The 24,306-nt window shown below is 38.5% G+C and overlaps 1 protein-coding gene across 3 annotated transcripts in view; it reads right to left on the reverse strand.

Annotated features, from left to right (window-relative positions):
• The window catches only part of COL12A1 (collagen type XII alpha 1 chain), a 109,741-nt gene that overhangs the window by 26,356 nt on the left and 59,079 nt on the right, over positions 1 to 24,306 (reverse strand). For all 3 annotated transcript variants that reach the window (XM_081139997.1, XM_081139998.1, XM_081139999.1), the window contains 20 exons: positions 23,793 to 23,922; positions 22,970 to 23,109; positions 22,237 to 22,366; positions 20,891 to 21,033; positions 19,690 to 19,819; positions 19,117 to 19,259; positions 17,353 to 17,482; positions 15,462 to 15,581; positions 14,185 to 14,331; positions 13,348 to 13,464; positions 13,047 to 13,193; positions 12,418 to 12,492; positions 10,691 to 10,830; positions 8,556 to 8,679; positions 8,297 to 8,440; positions 6,484 to 6,648; positions 5,116 to 5,154; positions 4,881 to 5,019; positions 2,510 to 2,652; positions 1,994 to 2,103 (listed from right to left, as the gene is read on the reverse strand). In XM_081139997.1, coding sequence (XP_080996123.1) covers positions 1,994 to 2,103; positions 2,510 to 2,652; positions 4,881 to 5,019; positions 5,116 to 5,154; positions 6,484 to 6,648; positions 8,297 to 8,440; positions 8,556 to 8,679; positions 10,691 to 10,830; positions 12,418 to 12,492; positions 13,047 to 13,193; positions 13,348 to 13,464; positions 14,185 to 14,331; positions 15,462 to 15,581; positions 17,353 to 17,482; positions 19,117 to 19,259; positions 19,690 to 19,819; positions 20,891 to 21,033; positions 22,237 to 22,366; positions 22,970 to 23,109; positions 23,793 to 23,922 — 2,556 coding nt within the window. The remainder of the gene's footprint in view (positions 1 to 1,993; positions 2,104 to 2,509; positions 2,653 to 4,880; positions 5,020 to 5,115; positions 5,155 to 6,483; positions 6,649 to 8,296; positions 8,441 to 8,555; positions 8,680 to 10,690; positions 10,831 to 12,417; positions 12,493 to 13,046; positions 13,194 to 13,347; positions 13,465 to 14,184; positions 14,332 to 15,461; positions 15,582 to 17,352; positions 17,483 to 19,116; positions 19,260 to 19,689; positions 19,820 to 20,890; positions 21,034 to 22,236; positions 22,367 to 22,969; positions 23,110 to 23,792; positions 23,923 to 24,306) is intronic.

Consider the following 24,306-nt stretch of genomic DNA (forward strand, 5'->3'; position numbering starts at 1 on the left):
TCTTCATCTGTAGACCATTGTCCTAAGTGCTTCGGCACTATTTCCAAACTGTGAAATATTGTTGGTCACAGACCAGCAGAAAGAAATAGGAACACTCTTGTCAACTCATCTTCCGTCCCAAGCTCTGCCATTCCCTAAAACTTAATTTCCATCTATTCAACTTTTTCCTCTTACTATAAATTTCTCACTTGGATATATGTCATCTGTTACAATAGACTAGAGACACAAAAAAACTTTTCAAGAGAATTTGCAAGAAGCCATAGCTGGCTGCCATTCCCTGCTTAAGCTCTTTTGCCCATCCCCTCTTTCCCAAGGGCCCCCTGAGTGTCACTGTCACTCATGTCCTGCTTTGGGGATACTTACTACTCATTATCCCAAGGACTGAAGGACTTCAGTTCCCAGATTCGGTAGAAAAGGAAAGAAGGTTTGAATCCTCGAATCAATAAAGAATGTAAACAGCCAATAGTGGTTGAACTTGGTACTTGAGTTGACAGAATAAATAAGTGTAGGTTCAAAGAATTAGAGAACTTGAGGAGAGAACAGAGTTCAGGAGAAGAAAATCTTAAGAATACAAATACCTTTTTATAAAGGCAAATAAAGAAGGAATGCCCAAAAGTAATTATCTTGATTTGCAATACTTGACTGTAGACCTCTGCAAAATATTGCCTTTTTTTTCTCTCAAGTAAAATGAAGAATTCAGTGAAAGTTTGAAATGATTACCAGTTGGTTAGCAGAAAATTAAATTTCTAATATCTTCAGTAGGTATGGAAGGAAAAATAAAACAGTCCTTTTTAGCAAGTTATTCAAATGTAAGTTTAACAGGTGTATCAATGAGCCTAAAAAGTTTGTTAAGTACTTTGCCAGATTCAACATCTAATACCAGATAAGGAGCAGTTGAAGCTGGTAATATTTGTCAAATGACAGTCTGCTTTCCCAGTGAGGCATTTATTTCACTGCACTTCACCATGAGAGTCAATAAACTGTTGACTTTATGCTCAACATATGCCATTATGCTCAAAGACCTTTGTTTTCCTTCATTGCATTTTGCTTCTCACTAATGTGCACATCATGAAGCCTCGTCAAGCTTCATGAGAAGTGTCTCTTGCCATCCTTACCAAGAATTTAATTCATGGATAAGAAAAACATTCTGGAGAGAAGCCAAGTTCTTAGGAAGAGAATCAGCAAGAATACAGCTAAATCTACTCAAACACAGAAAAGGTCTTCAGTTTTCACTTGAGAATCAGATTGAACTGGAAATATTTGTCTTCTATGTATGGGACTAGCTGTCTGACTGTCATGCTAGAGAAATTTTAGGCGACTTGTGCAACCAGAGGTATTCCTCCTGCTAACCCAGTGGATGAAGAAATACTATTAAAAAGTCCATCCCTAACCTAGATTGTTCTTTTCCTTTCTAATATTCTGAATTTCAGTACTCTTGTCAATTAATCATCTTTTAAGAGCCTTATAAGAAGTCTCTATTATCCTTGGATGTTGAAATACAAAAAAAATTAAGATCAACAAAAACAGACAATAAGAATGCATCTTAAAACTTTCAATAAGATATTTTAGAAAATTCATAAGTGTGTTCATGTAAGTGTTAATCATATAAACATTTATCTTTATTATTTTGGTATATAATGATAACTTTTATACTGGCATGTCTGTAAATTTACAATAAACAAGCAAGCAGAAGCACTTCTATAAAATAATGATTCCATCAATTAAAATATAATCAAAAAAATTAAGCTTTGGAAATGAAATGATGTAATGGTTCACAATAAAATAGTAGATAGAAAAAAATAGGCATTCATTGTTATGTATACCCCATGATTCGAATTTTTAAAAGATATTAACATAAGATTTTATTTTTAAAAGATATATATGATAGTTATGTTTCTACCAAGTTAGCATAACATTTTAACAAATAATAAAATTAATTAAAAAATTTTAAGTCATATTCTTTTTTTTATAAATAACTAGATAATATTTTTACCTTATGAAAACTTCCATAAAATAATGACTTCACTTCTTCTGTGTCAAATGTAACAGTCTGCACCTCACCTCTTGTATCCTTGTTAAAGAATGATAATGTCTTGCTAGAAGCTGTAATTAACACATAATTATTATAAATCACATGCATGGTATACTTTATATTGAAAGTACTAACAGATGGTTCTTTTTGGTGAGGTGTCTAAAAAACTCAATGGTTTTAGCTGAGATAAAACAATTAGAAAATTTTTACTAATAAGTTCTATTTTAAAAACTTTAAACATAAAAGCATATATCAAGTAAATATATACAGGGTGGGGCAAACATAGGTTTACAGTTGTTTGTATGGAAAATAATACAATAATTAATAAATAATAATACAATAATAACTGTTTTGTATACTCACAACCGTAAACCTACTTTTGCCCCACTCTGCCTATTCAGAAGTTCTTTAAGAAAAAAGAGAAAATATAATCAAAATGTGTACACATGTGCCTTAAAATCAGATAAAAATCCTTACGATCTGCAATCACTCCAACTTGTGGCTTGTAGTCTCTGTCTGTGATTTGCCAAATTGCAAAAGGGTCACTGGGGGTTTCTGGGAGGAGTCTGAACAATAGTATAATCGTGTAGGAAGGAGGGAGTCCATTTGGGTGTAGATCTCTGTCAGATAAAACACATAAATGAATTAATTAATAAGGGTTTCTCGTCAGAAACAGAGAATATTTTAAATCTTTGGGCCATAATCTCATTATGGGTAGTCTTAGAAGTCATTTATAATAATCTGGCAACATGTTAGAAGGAGAAAATTTAGGAAAGACATCAAAAGAACAAGCACTAAAGGTCCATTATGTAAGTAGTAATAGATTATTTCTAATCTGATAAAGTCACAAGAGTCTGGGAAATTCACAAGTGGCCTTTTGTCCTAATAATTAATTTTTTCTAGACACATAAACGATTGTAAAACTACATAATAATTTTAAAGTGATAAGCGTTATATCTATGGATGCAATTTCAAGAGAATAAATCTCACTAGTGTCAGGGGTATGAGGTCACAAGATGGCTTAAGGTTTTAATTTCTCCCTCACTTTCTCCAACAGTTTTCACACTTCCAAATTTCTTCCTTGAAAAAAAATAGCTCAAATAATCTCCAGAAGCTCACATGTTCCCCAAAATAAAACCAGTCATAAATGTTGAAGTCATGTACATGTGCAAACATTTAGTGGTAAGACAAGGATAGAATTCAATTAAAAGGAAATGTTTCTTTGCTCTAAGGCTGTTAGACACAGAAAAATGTGGCTCCATGTGGCCTCCAAGAACTGAGTCCATCGTTATTCAAGGGAATCACTGAAGGAAAACTGATGGTTTTCTGTCTGAGACCATTTAATTAATAAGGGTTTCTCATCAGAAACAGAGAATATTTTAAATCTTTGGACCATAATCTCATTATGGGTAGTCTTAGAAGTCATTTATAATAATCTGGCAACATGTTAGAAGGAGAAACTTTAGGAAAGACATCAAAAGAACAAGCACTAAAGGCCTTTTTTCTACCTTTAGAAATAAAGTGATAAACGTTTTAAAGTGATGAACCTTATATCTATGGATATATCTGATATATATATATATATATATCTTTAGAAATAAAGGTAGAAAAAAGGCCTTGATCACTAACTCTTCAACAGAGGAGAAGCTATTCTTCCATGAATTTTGACAGAGGGCCCAGTGTCTCTTGAGGTTTCCAGTCCTTGCACCACACCACTGGTGCTCCTGGAATATAATGCTGCCCTGCTTCTTAAAACAAGTGTCTGGGCAAGTTAGAATAATAGTTTGTGTGTCTTCAAAAACCTACTATCTTCATAATATCCCATGTTAAAAATAATATCTTCTCTGTATTAATTGATGTCTAACCTTGCCCAATTTTCTTCCTCTTTCTCAGTCAACGAGTGAAAAAAAAATTGAATTGCACTGGCGCTCCTTTGGGCCATGAGCCTGACACTCGGGCGGGCTGTCATGGGGTGAAAGGTAGGTACCGACCTCGAGGGGCCTGAGAGCTCAGCACAGGGCTGGAAGGTTCACTGAGACAACTAACACCGGGGCCCAGTGTGGCTGACCATCCAAGAGTCAGGAACTCACGGTGCGGCCAAACTACAATACCATCTCTGCTTCCTTAAAAGAAATCAGTTTCGGTTTTAGTCTGAATTTTCCGTCAGCTTTCCCAGAGCGTTTCGAATTTCAGGCAGCATTTTCTGACCCTGTGCTAAGTTACTGGAAGCTTTATTTCTTCGTATTCTTTTCTCCCCCTAAGTTGCCAAACGCATACTTCTCAAGATTAAAATGTTTTCATTCTAATGAATAAAAAATACATGGTCTGGTTATCGGTCCCAGGTGCAAACTCTCCTGGAGTAAAATAGCATCTAGAGCTACGCAGCAGAGCGCCCGGGCCTCGCGGCAGGCTGCGCGCGGCCTCTCATCTCCGAGGGCCCGAGGCGCCCAGAAGGACGCGGCCCTCCTCCCGCACTCACTGCACCGGCCCCCTGCCCCAGGGGGAAACCTTCCCAATAACAAGCTGCCTTCCTGTTTCAACAGCTCCTTAGACAAAGCAGAGCTGCGATCCCAGCCTTAGACTCAGAGGGGCCAGGGACCCACAGTGCTGCAGAACCAGCACGAGATTCCAGGTGCGAGAAGAGCACGGCTGGAGTCTCCGTCTCCTGGGCGACCTGGTGGGAGACACTTCACCCAAACGTATTTAAGGAAATGAAGCTAGGTCATCCCTGAGGAGTCTTCTGACAAATCTAAAGTTCCAGGATTCCAAGAAGTCAGCAAAGATTCCAAGAGCCTCAAAAAACGCCTGGCCCATTATGAGCAAGCGAAGCTCCTGTGGTCGCACTTACGCGGTCGGCTGGTTCACAAAGGCGTTCTTCTGAAGCCTGTAGGAGGAGTGGCTGGGGAAAGACCCTGACTCCAAAGACACTCCCTGGACCGAAGCAAAATTCTTCTCCGTCAGGTTGTACGCTTCAAGCATCTTAAAGCCTTTACATTAGAAGAGAAAATATTGAAGTGAGGTCATTTACATTACTTTATTGCTTAGATCCAGAAATAAAATTAGCCCAAGTTTGTCAATCTTACCTGGTGAGGTGTAGCCATCCAAATAAATGAGAGGACAACCTGCAAAATACAGTGTTCTTTAAGTATGATTCACCAACATAATACGCAAACAGTGTATATGGACAGAAAGTAGCTACATACGTATATCAAGTAATGAAATTGCTCACACGTTTATAAAAACAAACATCGATCTAATCGTTTATAACTGATTTCCTGTACACTTCCCATGCGTAGGAGAAATTATACTATTGGCCAGTGTTAACAATGTTTTATGAACGATCTCCAGTCCAGTTAGAATTCAACAATGTTCTTAAGACTAGTAAAATACAATTAAAGGGGGGAAAATTCAGATGTTTTACAATAGATCAAAGAACTTTTTTTTATTCAGGGAGTTCCAGATTTCTGCAAAAGCAAGAAGAGCTTGCCCTTATCCAACCTTCTTCTCTTCTCTGCCACTCCCCAGAGCCTCATGCTACCTACCAAACATCTGGTAACAATGACAAGTGTCCAGTAGTTTTCATCCGTGGCCCCACGGAGGCAGGGTTACCAGAGAGTGGCTTTCAGGACCACCAGGAGTGGAAGTGAGACAACTGTAGCTCCCTACCCACCTTTCACCTGTACGGCTCCTTTCCGAGCTTCAAGATCAGTGTTCATAGTAAAGCACTGACCATGGTTGACTGTTGCCACCTCTCCCAGAGTTCTAAGGTTCTAATATAATGTTTAATAGGGGAAAATGTAACACTTGTAAAGCATAGCCCTGCCTAGGATCAAGAGTCTAGACTAACCACATAAATGTCTCCATAATCTAATACCAAGAACCAGTGCTAATGGATGGAGAAGAAGATAAATTGACAAAAATAATCAATGTTTTAACCTTCACTGTATTTTAAAAGTTGAACTTCAGATCTTGGCATAACAAGAAAAATCTACACCCAAAAAAACAAATGGGAGCCAAATGAATTTCTGTGGAGCACACATGTACAAGTCAGTTTTTTCATTACTCAAAGCACGCATGTTGACAGAACAGATACCAATTGATTACTAACAGGGAAAAACCTTCCTCTCACGGCAATGCTTCTACAAATGCATTCCTAAAGCTGACGATTAATTTACTCAAATGTCACAGGCACTGGGATGGTGGGAAAAGCATGTATGAAACACTTGATTTCCATATAAGGAATATATTACATCTTCAAAGCTTAAAATGGGCTTCTGACAAACACACATTGAGCACAATCTCAATAGGAACAATGATTCATCAGGTTCTCTGGGGATTTCCCAGGATCTATTTATGTACAGACTTGATCCCATATGAGACAGGGAATGGCCTCCCAAGGAGTTATTTTTCAAAACAAGTGAGATTATGAACCCATGTGGACGGTGACTTACTCGAGGTGGCAGTCTCACAGACAAAGGTAATGAGGTTGTCCTCTATCTTCTCAAAAGATTCGAAGTCATCCACAATGAACACGTGCCGTTCGCTGGGTTTGCTGGCGATGTTGGCAAGCTCGTTGTACTCAACGTCAGCCACGCCCACGACAAAGACACTGAACCCTGAGAAGCAGCGTTTGCAGAGTGAATGACGAAGCCCGTTCCCCGTCTTTTATTGTTTAAACAACTCAAAATAAAATCTTAGAATCGATGCTGTCTTTTCTCAGTGTATGCAGCAAGTCCTTTTAATTGACATAAACTCTCTTTAGTGAATATGTAGTTTCTCCAGGTCTTCCTATTTTCTGGCTTATAAAATTTAATTAATTGGATTTCCTAGAATAAAGCCCTAACACAAGGCAAACATTTTCATAGCAGAAAAATACAACATGGTGCACATTTCCTGCCACAGATCTAGAGTCCTGATATGCCCATGAATTCTACAGCTCTTTTAGGCATCATTAACATTTTAAGCTTATGTGACTCAGAAACCAAGAATGGGCTCATTTAAAATTTTGATTCCTTCTAATGAACAAAATAAACTGGTGAATAAAATAGAACCAGAGGCATAGAAACGTGGAACAGACTGAAGACTCTCAGAGGGAAGGGGGAAGGGGGGGGGGGAGATTAACCAAAGAATTTATATGCAAAATCCATGGCCACATACAATAAGGTGGTGAAGGCCTGATGTGGGACAGGATTCGGGTGGAGGGGGACAACTGGGGAGGGGGGAGTAATACTCTCAACAATAAAGATTTTTCTTTAATAAAAACTATTGACTCTTGAAACTGATTCTTAACAAACTCAAGCTCAAAGGCAGCATTCTGTTCACTTTTAAAATGGAATCTACAATTCCCACTGGCACTAACTTTCATTTATTTAGGTTAATATAAATAAACAAGGTTTTCACTCGAAAAGCTTGATTTGACTGTTAAAAAAATAACTATGTAAGGAATTAGTTACATAATTAGGTATGAATAAGGTAACATTAGGAGTAAGCATTCATAACCCCAAACTTAAGTCAGTTAGGAGCAGGAAATATGCTGAAATCTGCTCAAAGTGCATAACATAGTAGCAATAATTTATGAAAAGATCAGTGCAATTCCATGTAACCAAGTACTTTGCAATTACTACAATAGATAATGCATAACATATGTCCACCTTGGACCCTGGGGGTGTTGTGGAGAGGGTGTTAATGCAAGTTCTGGAAAGACCTTGTTTCATCTCTAATAATGGTAAATAACTAATCCAAAGGGCAGTGTTGCCAGGAGGCACTCAGGATGTTTGGTTGCCAAGATATATCCCAGAGACATGTCTCTGAGGCCTGGTTGCTCCTCCTGTGCAGTGTACCTTTCAGTAATCTGCTTTGAGCCTGCATCTGCAGGGCTGTGCTAAAGTGAAGGCTTTCCTTTGTTTCTCCTTGCACAGGAACCAGCATCAAGACTCACTTCTGCTATGGCAGGAAGTCTGCCCTAGGATCATCCCATTATTGCATTCTGTAGCCTTCCAGCTGCCATGAGAAATTTAGTTTTCTCATTGACAGACCCTGAGTCACATCTTACACAAAGAATGTACACCATGTTATTTCTGAGCAATTACAAAACCATTCCATAATTAAATATAAACTAATCTTGTAAGAGTATGAAGTACAGATTCAAAAGGAACAATAAAGTAAAATGAGCAATTTGGGGTTTCTTGCAATCATTCCTGAACATTTAAAACTGTGAAAATAATTAGTGCAATCATAAGGCATCACATTCACACCTGATCTTACCTGACTGCTGGATGACAGAAGCTGCTTTCTTGACCTCATCCTGTGACCGACCGTCTGTGACCACAACCAGCACTTTGGGGACATTCTTCCTCATGCCACTCTCCCAGGTCAAGACCTTTTCCTTGATAAACGTGAGAGCCTTACCTGTATAGTGTGGCAAGAAACATTTTAGTGTCATCTCAATGCAAACTATCCAAATGCCAAGAGCCATGCCCAGCTGATAAGAGTGAAGGACTACATATACTCAGATCAACTGTACCTGTTCTTGTGTTTCCTCCTCTGTACCTAATATTCTGGAGGGCCCCAAGGGCTTGGGCCTTGTCATTGTACGTGTTCAGCTTGAACTCAGACTTGACTTCATCACTGTACTGCACAAATGAAACCTGAAAGAAAATGTGGTTTTTGGTGAGGGTAAGTCATCTCTTTTTCTGTTTCAATTTTCGAGTGATTCCTCTAGTTTTAGAATGGGGGAAAAAAGTGTCTCAGACCTGACTGTATTATAAGTTCTTTATAGCTAGTATCATAACACTGACTACTGTTGTCTCATTAAGTTGTCTAATTTCTAATCTTCAATGAAATTAACAATAATTGATATTAAAATGTAAATATACTGTATTCACATGGTACCTTTCTCCAGGACATAGGAAAGGATGGGTAAAATCAGGGAGCAGTGAGGTTCCAAAATTAAAAATGAGAAGGCACCATCTTGAACTCGAATGTTGCTAAGCAATTGGTTTCACAGTCAACTGCTCCTTCTCACTGACCACATCCATTCTTTAGAGTAATATAAAAATATTGCATGTGTGATAATAAACAGCACTCATCACAAACTTAGTGGCAGTGTGATTTAGTGGAAAGAGTACAGACTTTGTAGTCAGGAATCACTGGACTGAAATCCTAGCTCTGCCAATTAATAGTCTTGTGACATTGGGCAAGTTCCCGACAGCTCTGGGCTTTGGTTTCCTCAACAGAAAAAAATGGAGATAATTATACTCACTTTCTAGGGTTGTTTTAAAGACATGTGCAGTAATCATGTATGCCAAGTAGCTGGCACATAGAAGTTAATAAAATATTATAGCTATTTATTATTTTTTATTAGATACCTTAAATTTCTAAAAGGAAGGGAAAATGACTTAGCTGTTGACACATTAAATTGAGAGTATAACTGGCCTGGCCTTTTACTCTTCTTGGGTTGGAATAATATCCACAGGGTTATTTGGGGATTTGAAATTTATTCTATTCCATAAAGTACTCTTCCATAAAAGAAGACATGGTTTCTTTATGAAATTATTTATGGTCTGTGTTAAAATCTCTTATTTTCATAATGTCTCTAAGATGCCACATGAATAGTACAAGCTGTCAAAGTAAAGAAGAAAATTCATCAAGAGGACTGAAGGAAAGAAAAAAATTCAGAAGAAGGATAATACAATATAGTCCTTTGCCTTAAGGAGTCAATGAGTTAGATAGAAGACAGTTGCCACAGTAATGACCATACAAAGTGACACTTGCTATAACAGTAATCCAGACAAAATCCTTCAGGAGCATGGAATGCCTAAAGCCATCGAGAAAGCCTCTCCAGAAAGGGTGGAATTTTAAGTGGATCTTCAAGTTTGCAGAATCCAAGAAATAGCTAATAATAGCTTTTATCAGATTCTCATGGGAGCCTGGGAAGACATACACACCCTGCTCCCCACCAAAAAAAATAGTTTAGAGTCACTGAACCTGAGTATTCAGTTCATTGGTTTACTGAGAGTAGTGAGGAGATTCTCAAATTTACAGATAAGTTACATCTATATGGTGAACTATTCTTCGAAGCCTCTCATGGAAAGATAAACTTCTCTAAGTTCCTACTCCAGTAAAACAAATACTTTTGGAGTAATTTCACAGCAAGATAATTGGTAGTTATTTTAGGAAAACAAATGAAATATCCTTTGACTCAACAATGGCCATTCTTCTGATCAAGGTAATATCTGCAATGCCATGACAGAGGGGACGGCGGGGTTCCACACGCCCACTCCAGTCACTGTTCATCACTGAATCCTCTGACTTAACAGAGTGTGACAATCACAATGCATTTGCTTTCCAGAACATCAGCTGACCTTTTATGGAAGTGTATCATTGTAAGAGTTTTAAGCAGGAAGTTAGAGTCAGAATCCCCTAAATTCTTCAACAAGAATATCATCTAGCCAAAGAGAATACCTAAAGAAACATTTATTTTTCTGCTTATTTATCATTTACACCCAACTCCCTCCCAAAAATATATATGTAATGAAAATATCAAATAACAAAAGTCAAAACATAATTTATACTGAAAAGCCTTTCTGCTTGAAAAGAGAAGTTCGAGGGAAACAGAAGACATTACAAGTGAATATCCACCTATGAAATGACACCGACCTGAATTCCACCGGGATTGACTTCATCAAAGGCTCCCACAGTATTGAAGATGAACTTTACCACTTTGTTAAAATTATCATCCCCGATACTCCAGGAGGCATCGGTCAAGAATACAATATCTGCCTTGGCCCCTTTGCATACTGGAGAAATAAAAAAAAAAACACACAAAGGAAGCCCCAAATCTCATGAATCATTCAAGTGAAATTACACAACTGAGAAATGTAGTCTAACACCTTGATACTTAAAGTGTGGTTCCGCGGCAATAGCATCGCCTGGGAAGCCTCTTGGACTCACAGAATCCTGGGCCTTGTCCCAGAGTTCCTGAATCGGAATCAGCAATAACAAGATGCCCAGACGGTTCCTACTCACAATGAAGTGTGAGAGGCACTGTCTAATCGGCCCTCAGTTTCTGCTCTGGAATTAATTACTTCATCTCTTTAGATATATGCTCTTTCCTCATGGAACTCTCCAAGTAGCTTCAAATAATAAATGAGGAGGAAATGAAATGAAAAGCAACAAGGTCCAGAACATAACAGTTCAGAAATGTTGCATATACTTATCAAAGATTTGGTGCAAATAAGGTGTCTTTTAATTTTAAATTAGGTCACTAGAATTATACGGAGGGAAGGAAGGGATGAAATAAAATAAATATCTTTAATTGAATCTTCAGACTTGGAGGCTAAAAAAAATTCTGAAAATAAAAACGTAACATGTAGAATGTACAACACCAAGAGTAGACCCAAATATAAACTATAGACTTTGGGTGATAATGATGCGTCAATATAGGCTCATGGATTGTAACAAATGTGCCACTCGGCTGGGGGAGGCTGATGCTGGGGGAGGCTGTGCCTGTGAGGGTGCAGGGTATATATGGGAACATCATGTACTTTCTGCTCAATTTTGCTGTGAACATAAAGCTGCTCTACAAAATAAAGTATTTAAAAAAACTTGAGCCAAGATTATTTACTGAATTTCTTTCAACAACCTAATTTAAAGAAACCCATTATTGTTTTACCCTATAATAATACACTTTTAATTTTTATCTTATTTAATAGGTTTAAAGAAGTTGTGGCAGTCTAGAGCCTTCTAAGATAAAAGAAAAATACTTTTAAAATCTGACATGCTTTCAGTTAAACTCTGAAAACAGCATGTGGGGGAATAAATAAACCAGTAGTTAATTAGTTTAAACTTAATTTGATAAAGCACAGAGAACTGCCCCAAATTACTGAGAGACCAGCTTTCATAGTGAGTGTTTCAAGTGACGATTATGCCTCTGACTTTAGTAAATAGAAATGTTCTGGCTTTGTGTAATCCAGGGCACTTCTCAGGTCAGAAACCGGCACTTCCAAAGCCAAAGGCCCAGGAGTTAGCTTGCAGATATAAACAAAAAGATCCATGGCTTCTACTGATGCCAGCAGCCCTCAGAAAGAAATGCCTGCCCTGTGACCAGGGACTTTGTAAGGTATTGTGAGACACTGATCTGCAAAATTAAGGGGAAAAAGTTCCAACTGAAGAGCTAAAGTGGTTTATGACTGATTCTATTCACATCAAAATGTGCCTGGAGGGGGAAACAAATGACTGGCAATCTTTTCTTTTAATCTAATTTTCAATAAGAGTAATAAATGAAAAAATGTTCTGTATCAATTGTAAATGATGTATCGGCTGCATAAGTAAGAAGGCGATAAATCCCCTCTTACTTATTAAATTGCCAAATCAGCTGTACTTACCATCTCGAGCGGGTGGAATTGTGGGAGGGGGAGGAGGTGTGGGTGGCTCTGTAGGGGCTTCTGTTGGTTTTAAGGCTAGAATTTTAAAAATAATAATTAGAAAAACACAGTATGTGCACATTTCATATCACAGAAGGTAAGTTTTAAGAGCAATTTAAATCCTTGATGACATATCAAGTCTCATTGGCACAGACACACTAGGAATTCTATTTTACCCAAATTTGGTATCATCGATAGTCATTTAACATTGGCTATAGCTACACAAAGCAAAGCCAAGATTCAAAGGGTGATTCAAGATTCAAGGTTCGTAAGGCCTTCAGATAGGGTCAAAGGAGTAAAAGTCACTAATAGAGATGCATATCAGCTTCTCACTGTCTGCTAGAGTCATTATCTCCCTCCTTTCGCCCTTTCCTTAAACTAACACAAACTGTAACAGGAGGACATGGGCTTCCTGCAGGTAAAGCTCCTGAACCAGCCAGAGCCTCCACCTTCTAGAACCGGCCATCACTGCATCATCTTACTGCTGCTCATTCAGAGAAGGGCCCCCACAGGAGTCCATTACCTCTCCCACCCCAAGGGCATTCCATTCTGAAGCCTCCAGAGACATCCCAGATTACTCAAAAACTTACTGGTGTGTTCTTTGACAGAGACCCCGGGACCCTCGAGGTTTGGGGTCTGCACAAAAACAGTGATGCCATAATCAGTATCTGGTGAAAGGCCAGTGAAGCAGTGACTGGTTTCGGATCCACGCACTGTGATTTCCTGTCCTCGGGTTCCTGATCATGCCAACAAGGGAGAATGCCAATGTCATCATCCATTACATTGAAAGACATTTTATACATAACTTTGTAAACAAAATGGCATCTTCTTTATTGAAGTTAAAAATGTTGCTACTATGAGCGCCAGCTCCTTCTTGCTTTGCACACGTACCATCTGCAGGGTTTAGCTTCAGCCGGTAGGAGGTGGCTGCCCGGTGAGGTGACCATCTGACACAGAATGTATCCCACCCGACCTGATAAGGTTTCAGATCGGTCACATTTAAATACACTACAAAATAAAGAAAGATAATAGATTTATTTTGTAAATAAAAGCAGAAGGACATACTTTTTAAAAATCATAACGGAATTTTAAAACATCCACTATGGCTAAAAAAAATTCTAAAATCTTGCTGTGTTTCCTTATAAGAAATATACATGAAACATACATGAAACTGTGGTACAGACAAAACAGGTCTCCCTTTCTATCACTGATTTTCAAGAGGAAAGAAATTCTTCATAGGCCCTCTCAACACTACAAATGTCAAAGACATCTCATGGAAAAAGAGATATCCTGAAAGGCAATCTGCTAAGTCTTTAAATCATTATTAAAGCAATTGGTGACAACAAAATCTATCTGGGTTAAATCATAGGCATGGCATTTCTGTGAAAACTTTCAATTAAATCAATGTATTTGGGTAATATAGGTTTTAACATCAAATGTAAAGAAAAACTACATAACATCCCAGCTCTAATTCTACAGATCATTCATGATGAAATGAAATCATAATTTTTCTTTCGAAGTCAAAATACAGTATTTTTGTGAACTAAATATATCTCATCATATATATTTTTGTATACTGAATTATATTACCTATCAATTTGTTTAGCTGATCACTTACTTAATGCAGAGGAAACGTGCGTATGTTAAGAAGAAATAAAATTAAAACGGGCTGACCTGGTAAGTTGTGCTACACTTTTTCTTACAACCATGGAAAGACACATGACTCACATGTAGTGCCTTGATCCGTCAGGGGGACACTGAGTCCAGAATCATACTGAGCATAAACATTTACGTCATAGATGGTGCTGGGATTGAGATTGTGTAAAGTATAAGATGTCACTTCTCCAACAAAGACTTCCATGGGCTCATTGGAACCTTTAATAACAATCACAAAAATACATAGGTATATGTCATTACTAATCTCAAATTTTTCTTAAAATCAAAATGCCTTAACTTAAAATGATAATACAAACACCATTTATTCCAAGGCCCCATGTGCACTTGCTCACTGTAGCACAAGCCACATTATATATGGTGAAGAAAAAACAGTAAGCAGAGACTGGATTCTTTAGCCTCTGACTCTCAAAGCATAGCACAGTACCTGGAATGTAGCGGGAGGCAATCAATGTTCCTTTAATGAGCAAGTCAGTCACACCATCAGCTACCTTAGAGTCTCAAGCCTCTTCTCTAAGCTTCACTTTGCCAGCATTGTGCTTTGCACATAATAGGTGCTAAATTAACATTTTTCAATGTATTGTAGAGATGATCTAAGAACATCCATCTTGGACCTCATTTCATAAGTTTAGTGACTAAAGGTCCTCAGTTCCTGACAGCAACTCCTCCATTAAGTTCTCTCTCCATTTCTTACTCAAGTTCACCTTCCCTTTGTCTTACCCTCTGTTTTTCTAGGAAAATTTTCTACGAAATTTCAGCAAGTTCATGCCATTCCTGGGTTCATGGAAGATGCCCTAGCATATATGGTACACAGAATATTTTTCCCCACTGTTCTTAGTATATAGACAGAACATAGAAATACAGCAAATAATTTAATAAAGGTGATATCCATTTAGGTGAAAATATCAATGGGACATTCAAAGCAAGCCTGTCATAAATAAGCTAAAATATGTATGCCCCCAAATGGAATAAAACCTTGATATAATGGGAAAAATACAGAAGTTTGTATTCATTAAATACACATTAATTCATAATCATAATTACACATAGGATGTCTGAACAAAACACCTTCAATTGGTACAATTTTACAGACCAGGTAAAATTTTTAGTCACGCAAATTAATAAGAATTTCACCTATACCCATAGTAACAATGATACTTGAGACCATTGCCTTAAAATGCTATTTCTGGAAACATTACCTCTGATCAAAGAGGAGTTAAGATGATAACTGAATGGTCAGTAGAATCTAATTACTGGAGATGGAAAAAGAATACTCTCATACCCAAATAACTCTCCAGTGCATGTCTATGATGATAAAGGTGCTTCCTTACCCACTGGTTTATACACAATTTTATATCCAAGAACCGGAGAGGGTGAAGGATCCCAGGATACCCTGAATCTTGTATACCATTCGTCAGAGATGTGTATGTTCTGAGGCGGAAGCAGTCCCACTGCAAACAAGTATTGGCACACGTTACTGACCTTGCATGGACACACAGGGAGAACACAGAACTTGAGTATCAATTATAAATACTGATAGTACATCCCCAAGAAAGAAATTTAATAATATCCCATAAATTCCTTATCCAGAAAACAAAAGCTATTTAAATGTTCAACAGAATGCTTAGGGGTTTTCCAAATTCAAACTGAAACTCAAATGGACTCAGGAGCTGATGATTCCCAGAGCTGGTATGTTATATGATGCAGAATGAAAGAAAATAAGAAATCTCATACCACTTTTAGAATGTTATAGATTACAGATTATTTTAGCCAACAAGCAATTTAAACACTATCTCGTCCAACCACCTTATCACATAAATAAGATATGATTTGCCCAAGACTACACAGCTAGCTAGTGACTAAAATGTGTTCTTTCCCAGCACTGCTCTATTCTCCACCCACATAACCCAGAGTTCATCCTCAAACCTTCACAGGCACTGCCTCCAACTCCACATGCTGTAAAACCAACGCTGTTAGGCAGTATGTTAAGTAGTTGTTGAGTTATTACTCATAGAATTACACAAATAAGGAATTCAACTTGAAAACTTTTTCATAAGAAAAACTAGAAATGGCTTTGAGCTTTCCTGGAAAATTCAATATCTAAGAAAGATATTTTTATATATCTTGATAAGCATAAAATTCTGAAATATGCCATTTCCCCAGAAAAGTATCAAAATACATTCTAAAACCTAAAGGAAAATAAAAAATGAGAAGCTGTTAAATTAAATCATCTTGATTTTAAATTATAATCACTAAACTGAGTCGCCATTGCCTCAGCCCTTGTAGACAATAGACATCAATAAATATATAAATTTCTGGCCTTGAGCGACTGAGCTGAAACAATTCTAGTCCTGCTTTTCTCTTAAGAGCTCTCGAATGGTACCTCTCCCAAATTCTGTAATGTTGTCAAGATCATTTAAGCACAAAAAGAGTACCGGCAACTGAGTGTAGTAAGGATCCTCAAATCATGCTGAACAAAATGAAAAAAGGGAATGCCAATATTTACAAGAAACCGAAACCACACCTGTAGCCTAGCATGCGTTTATGCTGAAGCAGTGGCTCTCACTCTTGGCTGCACATTAGAACATCAGCAGGCCTAGGCCACACCTCAGGCCAGTTACATCAGTGACTCTGGGGCCGGCTCCCCGGCAAAGCATTTTTTAAAGCTCCTCAGGTGATTCCATGAGCAACCAAACTGGAGAACCTTTGCTCTAAACCTTAAGCAACCGTCACCAGTGTAGCCTCGAAAGGGGGGCCAGAATTACTGGTAATTCTTTGTAAATTACTTGGTACAATAGAAAAAATATACACTTTAAGGAAAGAAAAAAAGCTACATTTGTAGAGAGAAGATAAATGCTAATCATCTCACTTATCTGACTTAAGATTCTATCATGATGGAGTGTTCCTTGCTTATATTAAACTGGCTGAGTTAACAGCTACAGGCTTAACTGATACCACACAAACAAAAACAATATTCAAAGAATACGCAATGGTTTTCCAAAGGAGAAATAAAACTATCTCAAGCAAAACAAAATATGCAGATTTTTGTCATCTTTTTCTTCTTTAAGTGGACCTTTAAACAGTGAAAATACAAGTTCTGTTCTCATATCGTTTTGACAAGATTCCATGTCTAATGTAAATGTTAACGCAGCTCCAGCGTGGTATTTGAGATGCACTGGTGAAGGCAACATTTAAGGATTGTACAAGGTAAAAGACATTTACCGGTTCTCCCATTTCCTGTTAGATGGGTACCATCTCCGTCTTCATAAACAGGAATGACGGTGATTTTATATGGCGTGTCCGACTGCAGGGGCTGCAATATCACATTGTTTCTTCTGCCTGGGACTGTGGTCTATAGGGGAAGTTAAATCATAAGTTTATTATCAGCTAGAGGACTTCCAGATCAAAAGACAATATTGCTTCATGGATCCCCATAAACAGTAATGTTTTCTCCATATTTTCTTTTTGTCACACAAGAGCTCGTGGGAAGGCAGGTCGTCCCCACTGCGTGTGCACACTGGGGGAGAACGGCTTAAGAGTCGGACATCTGGGCTCCAATCCCAGATTAGCCATTTAGCAGCTCCGCGACGGAGCCCCTCTGCAGGAGGCTGAGGGTGGAAGCACTGGCTGCCCACAGCGCCTCGGGACGGTTACTGAGACTGCAGCGCTCCGTGGTACGTTCGTCTCCACCTCTCACGGTCCCTGCTACGTTTCTGTGCACCCCTTCAACAAATATGGACCAAGCGCCCACGTGAGCCCGGCATGGCACCAGCCACTGGAGATACATTGGTGAGGGTTTCTGCTCTCAAGAGTAGCAGCTTGGCTAATACTAATTAGGTGAAGAAGAAGAAATGGAAAGTACATTAAACTACCTCCAGGAAGAGGAAAGGAATCAGCTAGATCTCTCAGTCTCTCTTTCAACCCTAAGCTTTGCTTCCATAAACAATGTGAATCATTTTTGCCAGTCACTCCCTGAATAGAGTTTCTTGCTTACAAAAGGGTGAATTGGGGGAAGAAATTCTATTTTTACAGTTCTCAGAAACTGAAGGGAAACTGCATAGTTGTACATGGGAAGGCTGAACAAACACTAAGGCATGAGCACCTCTGCTTCGGCAACACTGCTGTCTCATTTTGATAAGAAACACTCAATGGCAATTACATGTGTTTCAAATTAATAAAAACAGGGGCTTAAATTAAAGCTCAATATATCAAGTTCAAATAGATGAAATATTTTATAATATAGTGATAATGGAAGGAGAATGATCTAAGAGAGTATATGTAGCAAAATGGCTGCAAACCATAGACCAAATCACTTTACAACCAGCATTGCGTGTAATCTTCCACTCAACTATCACTGAATTTTAAAGGAAGTGCTGACTTTTTCCATACATAACAAATGGATATGCATAGTGAAGGCTATGCTATAAGGAACTTGAATCTGGTTCTAGGGAGATAAAAGGTGACACTCAAAAAGTTTGAAGCTAATATTAGAGTATGTATATTCCAAAACCAAAGCATGCTGAAAAATATTAAATTTTGAGAGAAGAGAGATCAATTAGCATGGCTATTTAAGGAAGACCTTGTAAATTTTATTTAAAGAAAAGGTAAGATTTGAACAGTCACAGCATTTGAACATTAACTTAGGTAGCTCAAAATAATTTATATCATGTTTCACCAGACTTAATTCCTATGGTGTAATTAGATGATTAGAAATATGCATTTCATGAGATAAGAGAGTTTTTTCAACCTGTATTTAGAATAAAAATAAGCCCCAAAGATGTCGATTTTCTGCAGTATGGAAGGCCATACTAGGCACATTCAAGACGTCCCAATATCACATCAGAGAAAGTCATGTAGAATGTAGCTGACACACAAGAGTCAAGGACTCAACTCTAATCTTAGCAAGGTCCTAAAGAAGAAAGCTTAATTTCACCCTCTGACCAGGACAGGTTACAAAATGCTCAAATAAGTGAGAATCAGACTCACATATTCATCAATTGGATCTCCAACGGTGGGAGAATAAATGATTCTATATTGTTGAACTGGCCCATCCGCATGATCCCAGGCCACAGAGAGGCTATTGGTTGTCTCCCCAAAGACTCTCAGATTTCTTGCTGCACTTCGAGGTTCTAAACAAATAAAATACAACAGAGTCATTTGCTTGCCTGTGAGCATGACAGATCTGGGGATGGAGGGAGGAGTATGAAAGAATTTAACTGGGTCAGATTAAGGAAGTTACTTTCAAGTGTTTCACCATTCACTAAGGTGTTTACTCCCTATGATAAAACACACATCTTCTATGGTTTTAATGTGAAAACATTAACCGTAGAAAGTGCTACATTTCAGAGCTTGGTTACATACCAAACTTCCAGTGACATAAAATTAAGTTTGAACCTAAATGTACAGACTGGGAAAGAAACGGCTATAACGGCTTCCTGTTTAATGGAAGATAAGAGGCCCAGCTCTGGTGTTTGCTAAGCAGCACTGCTCACGCACTCGGAGAGCCCTACCAGCTGGGGGGGAGGGAACAGGGGCGGGGGGGGGGGATTTCTGCCTCACGCGTTCGGCCCTGGGCGGGGCTGGGGTTCCCCTCTCCGTCCGGGTAGAGAGCCACGATGTTCACGGAATACTGTGTGTCCGGGATCAGCCGCTCCAGGTGCACAGTGCGGGTATTTCCTGGCAGCACAACCTGCAGGGGAGGAAATGCCAAATTCTGCCTGATGACAACCCAAAGGCTTACCAAGTCTTTTAGCAGTCAGCATAATAACTTTGATAATAAGAGGCTGAGCCCAGACATGTCAGAGGCCAACTACTGTGCTTCTTCCTGAGATCTGCCCACAACTGTTAGATGTAATTTAGCCTCAAAAATTTCCTCTCCAAAGTTAGTTCCCACTTGACTTCAGTAGCTTCAATAATCTTGCATTTATGTTTATGGTAAAAATTATCAAATATAACATCCATGGCTCATGATAGTAACCCGAAGAACACTCCCCCTGAAGTTAGATACACGTGAGACTTCTACACTGGTGAGGGGGAAATTTTGTATTAAAATAGAGAGCAACTCTATGCAATAGATAAGGACAATGTTGTCTGAATATATCCTATATACACAAGGACATGCAGACTGATATTCTTACAAAACACATGTATTGTTCATCATTTATCTTTGTTCATCATTATTGTTTATTTTTATAAAGACTTGTAAATAATGTTAGTCTATAAATTTACTTTTCTTATGTGTTCTGATACTGTCCTTATTCATATTAGTAATTTCTGATTTCTAAATTATTAATCTACTTACAAAACTACATGGTACTATGAATTGAGGATAAATTGGGCAATTTGTATGAAGGGATGCTCTAAGGCAGTTTTATAATAAGACATTTGTACTTTAAAACAAAAGCCCACATTGACAAGGTTTAGCAATGATTTGCATTTATTACTGGGGTTTTTAACTCATATTGCTAATTTGCACTTTCCCCAAAATTAACTTTTGCTAACTAATTTATAATTAAGACACCTGCCTTAATTCAGCAAAAGCAATCATTTCATCACTATACTCTGGCATGTCTGTGGTTTGCATTCTCACAGCTACTCGACATGACACAAACATGAGGCTACATTCATCAGGAAACGAAGTTTCCCTGAGACTCGGTGCCATTCCAACAACTGGCTATTGTTCTGGGCCAACAGCATGCAGGAGGCGTAGTAGAATCTATAAAATTCACTTGCTGAGCTCTAAGACGGTAAAGTTACTTACAGAGTCCGAGGGTCGCGTGCCATCCACAGGAGTATACACAACGCGATACTGCTGCACGGGCCCCGGGGCAGGGTCCCAGCGAATGTCTAGACTGTTGGGCGTAGGATTGTACACTTGGACGTTTCTCGCCAGTCCTCTCACCACTGCGGAAGGAAAAGCCAACGCATATTTCTAAGTCTGTTTATTCATGTTGAGCTTTTGTTATCACTTCTCCAGACGTTACACTCTATAAAAGGACAAAATACTCTCCTCCTTAAACTCCTAATTATCTATATACAAAAGCAGATTTAAACTATCCAAATCCAGATTTACCCAACATTAGTGAATTATGGCCTTCATCTATATGGAAGCAAGGTTGCTGCCTGTAAAAACAAGCTAATAATTGTAGTAATACTGGGTTGGCCGTAAAGAGACAAGGGATAAAGAATAAAACACTGGAAAAGAAGCTTCAGTTTTCCGACATAGGTAATGGAGAGACAGAGAGGAGGAGTTTTATAGTGGCTCCAATTCTATGAATGTCTTCTATGATTAAAATTAAAGGCAAAAGACAGGAAATAAGATCCCCAGTTCTCAATTATCTGCCCAACAGGGACTTAGAAAAACATAAACTAAATCCGAGTATTAACCCCAAACTGTAACCTAGTCAATAGCATCATCTTTCTAGGCCACTGATCTTTTACTAAAAGAAGCCATCCATACTTGCTTCCTTTCAGCCATCAGAAAGTATATTTTTAAAGCTAAAGAAATATTTATAAGTATATATAAAAACCTTTAAGCAGTACTACAAAAAAAAAAAGTAAAACCATTATACAGTAGTTTTCAAGATGTTAAAGGCAAAGGAAAGCACGCAGATTTTTAATGCCAAAGGCACTTCTTCAGCAAACCAGAGTAACATGCAATCAAGTCAAGTCATGTCCTGAACAGGCTTCAACAATTCACAATAGACAGCCGATTACAAAGCACGGCTTCCCACAGATTTATAAAGCACAGAGCAAAGTTCAATGAATTTTTATCAGTGGAAGAGAATAACCAAAGTGGCATACTAATGATTGTATACTAATGACTGTATACCAATGACTATATACCAATGACTGTATACTAATGATTATATACACTTCTATAAATCTTGAAATTATCATTTCAAAAGACAAATGCCATTATAATTTTTTTATTTCATACACTAAAATAATAGCAGTTGATGGTGTTTAGGAGGTGAATTATGGATACTTTTTTGTTTTTACTTTATTATTCTGAAATTTCTAATTTTTTTTTCACTGAGCCTATATGGCTTTTATAAAGAAAAGCAAAATTTATAATGAAAAGGCTAGATTTTTCTGCTTTCTTACATGTCCTTGCAGTATCTGAGGTGCGTCCTCCATCACCTTCAGTGTAAACGGGAACTACTGTAACAGTGTATGGGGTATCCGGCTGCAGGTTCCTAAGAATGGCATAATTGGTATTCCCAGGAATTGGTACCTAAAGATTTTAATAAAACATAAAGCACTTGATTTAAAAAAATGTAAAAAAAAATAATACTTCAAACAATAGAATATTCAAAATCCTAACTCAAGACCAAGTCAAGAAGCACGCTCTGCAGTATTGGAATATAATGCCCTCATACAAATTGTTACAAGAGGTTATGAAGACTTCTCCAGACCCCTACACTCACCCTAGGCTCCCCCTTTGAACCTCTGGAATGATTACTTCCCCCAGCCCCAATTCCCCGCAATCCCCTTATCACCCAGGCACTAAGGTCCTATCCTACTTTCAGTCGAGTTGTGGGTGGGGGGTGGGAGGAGATTAACCAAAGAACTTATGTGCATTTATGCATAACCCAAGGACACTGACAATACTGTGATGAAGGCCTAGGTAAGGATGGGGGCAGGATGGAGGGTGTCAATGGGGGGAAAATGGGGGACATCTGTAATACTTTCAACAATAAAGATAAATTTAAAAATAAATAAATGAATATACACGTCATCGATGCTAAAACAAATCAGTTAACGCCTTTAGCTCCACTTTAAATCATTCAGCTACAGCTTAAACAAACATGAATTTTTCACTGTAGGAAATAATTACCAGTTCCTCTGGACCACCTGCTGTTGGCGCATAGAAGAGCTTGTACTGACGAGGATTTCCCTCCGCATGGTCCCAGCGGACATTCAGGGTACTGGTGGACGGATCATACACTCTTAGGTTCCGCACCGTATTCAGAGGTTCTGGAATGCACAGAAATCGCATCACAGTGTGATCCTAACAGCCAAACACACACGAAACGCAGGTTCAATGATTTCTCCCAGGAGCCCTAGAACATAGCAGGCACTGCACCGTGGGCACCCCTCAAATATTTGTTGAAGTAGTGAATAAAGGAAAGAATGTCTGCAATAATTTGTTACATGTCTCATCTCACCACAAGTATCTTGTGGTGAGATGAGATGTGTTTGGCCTCAGAGCATTTTTTTTAATCCTAGAAAATATTAAGTGTCTTTCTCCACAAACAAAGAGAGTTAACTCCAAACAAGGATATTAAAAGCAATATTCTTTTCAATGCATTTTTGAAGATTAGCAAAACTCTGTGTCACCCCAGTGTTTCCAGATAAAGATGAGATTTCATTCCAATTGCAATTATTAAAAAGCCACAGGGCCCTGCCAGGCCTGGCTCAGTGGTTGAGCATCAACCTAGGATCCAGGCGGTCGGGGTTCGATTCCCAGTCAGGGCACATGCCCGGGTTGAGGGCTTGATCCCCAGTCGGGGGCGTGCAGGAGGCAGCTGATCAATGACTCTCTCATCATTGATGTTTCTCTCTCTCTCTCCTTCTCCTTGCCTCTCTCTGAAATCAATAAAGATATATTTTTTAAAAATAAAAAAATAAAGAAGACACAGGAGTCTGGGTTCACTTACTGGTCTTGCCTCTTCCCGTCATCCGACCTCCCTCACCGTCAGGATACAGGGAGGACACGGTGATGGTGTAAGGAGTGTCGGGCTTCAGCTTCTGCAGGAGCACACTGCTCTGTCGTCCTCCTATTGTGGTCTTGAGTAAAACAGGAGTAAGTGTTAGCCTTGTTCTCTCCATCTCACTCATCTGTTAGAAAAAGCTCTTTCTACAAGGGAGCTGTTGAGAGAGACCCTTGCCAAGATCTGGAAACACGCACTACAGTGAAGGTTTAGAAGATATCTTGTGGTATAATTCTAAATATAAGCTATGCACCTTAAGTCACAAAAAGTACCCTAAGCCTCACACTGGTGACCTCAAAAAGATATTTCAACTTGCTCGTCGCCAGCACTGAGAAATTTCATAGACTTCTTCCCACAAAGGCATTAATCATCAGTGAACTGCAAAGGAACTTTGAGATAGCAAAGGCTTGCATAATATTAGAGGCTCCACACCATTCAGTATTATTCTTACTTTTTTTAC

Source organism: Miniopterus schreibersii (assembly GCF_964146895.1).
Source record: "Miniopterus schreibersii genome assembly, chromosome: 6".
Lineage (NCBI taxonomy): Eukaryota > Metazoa > Chordata > Mammalia > Chiroptera > Miniopteridae > Miniopterus > Miniopterus schreibersii.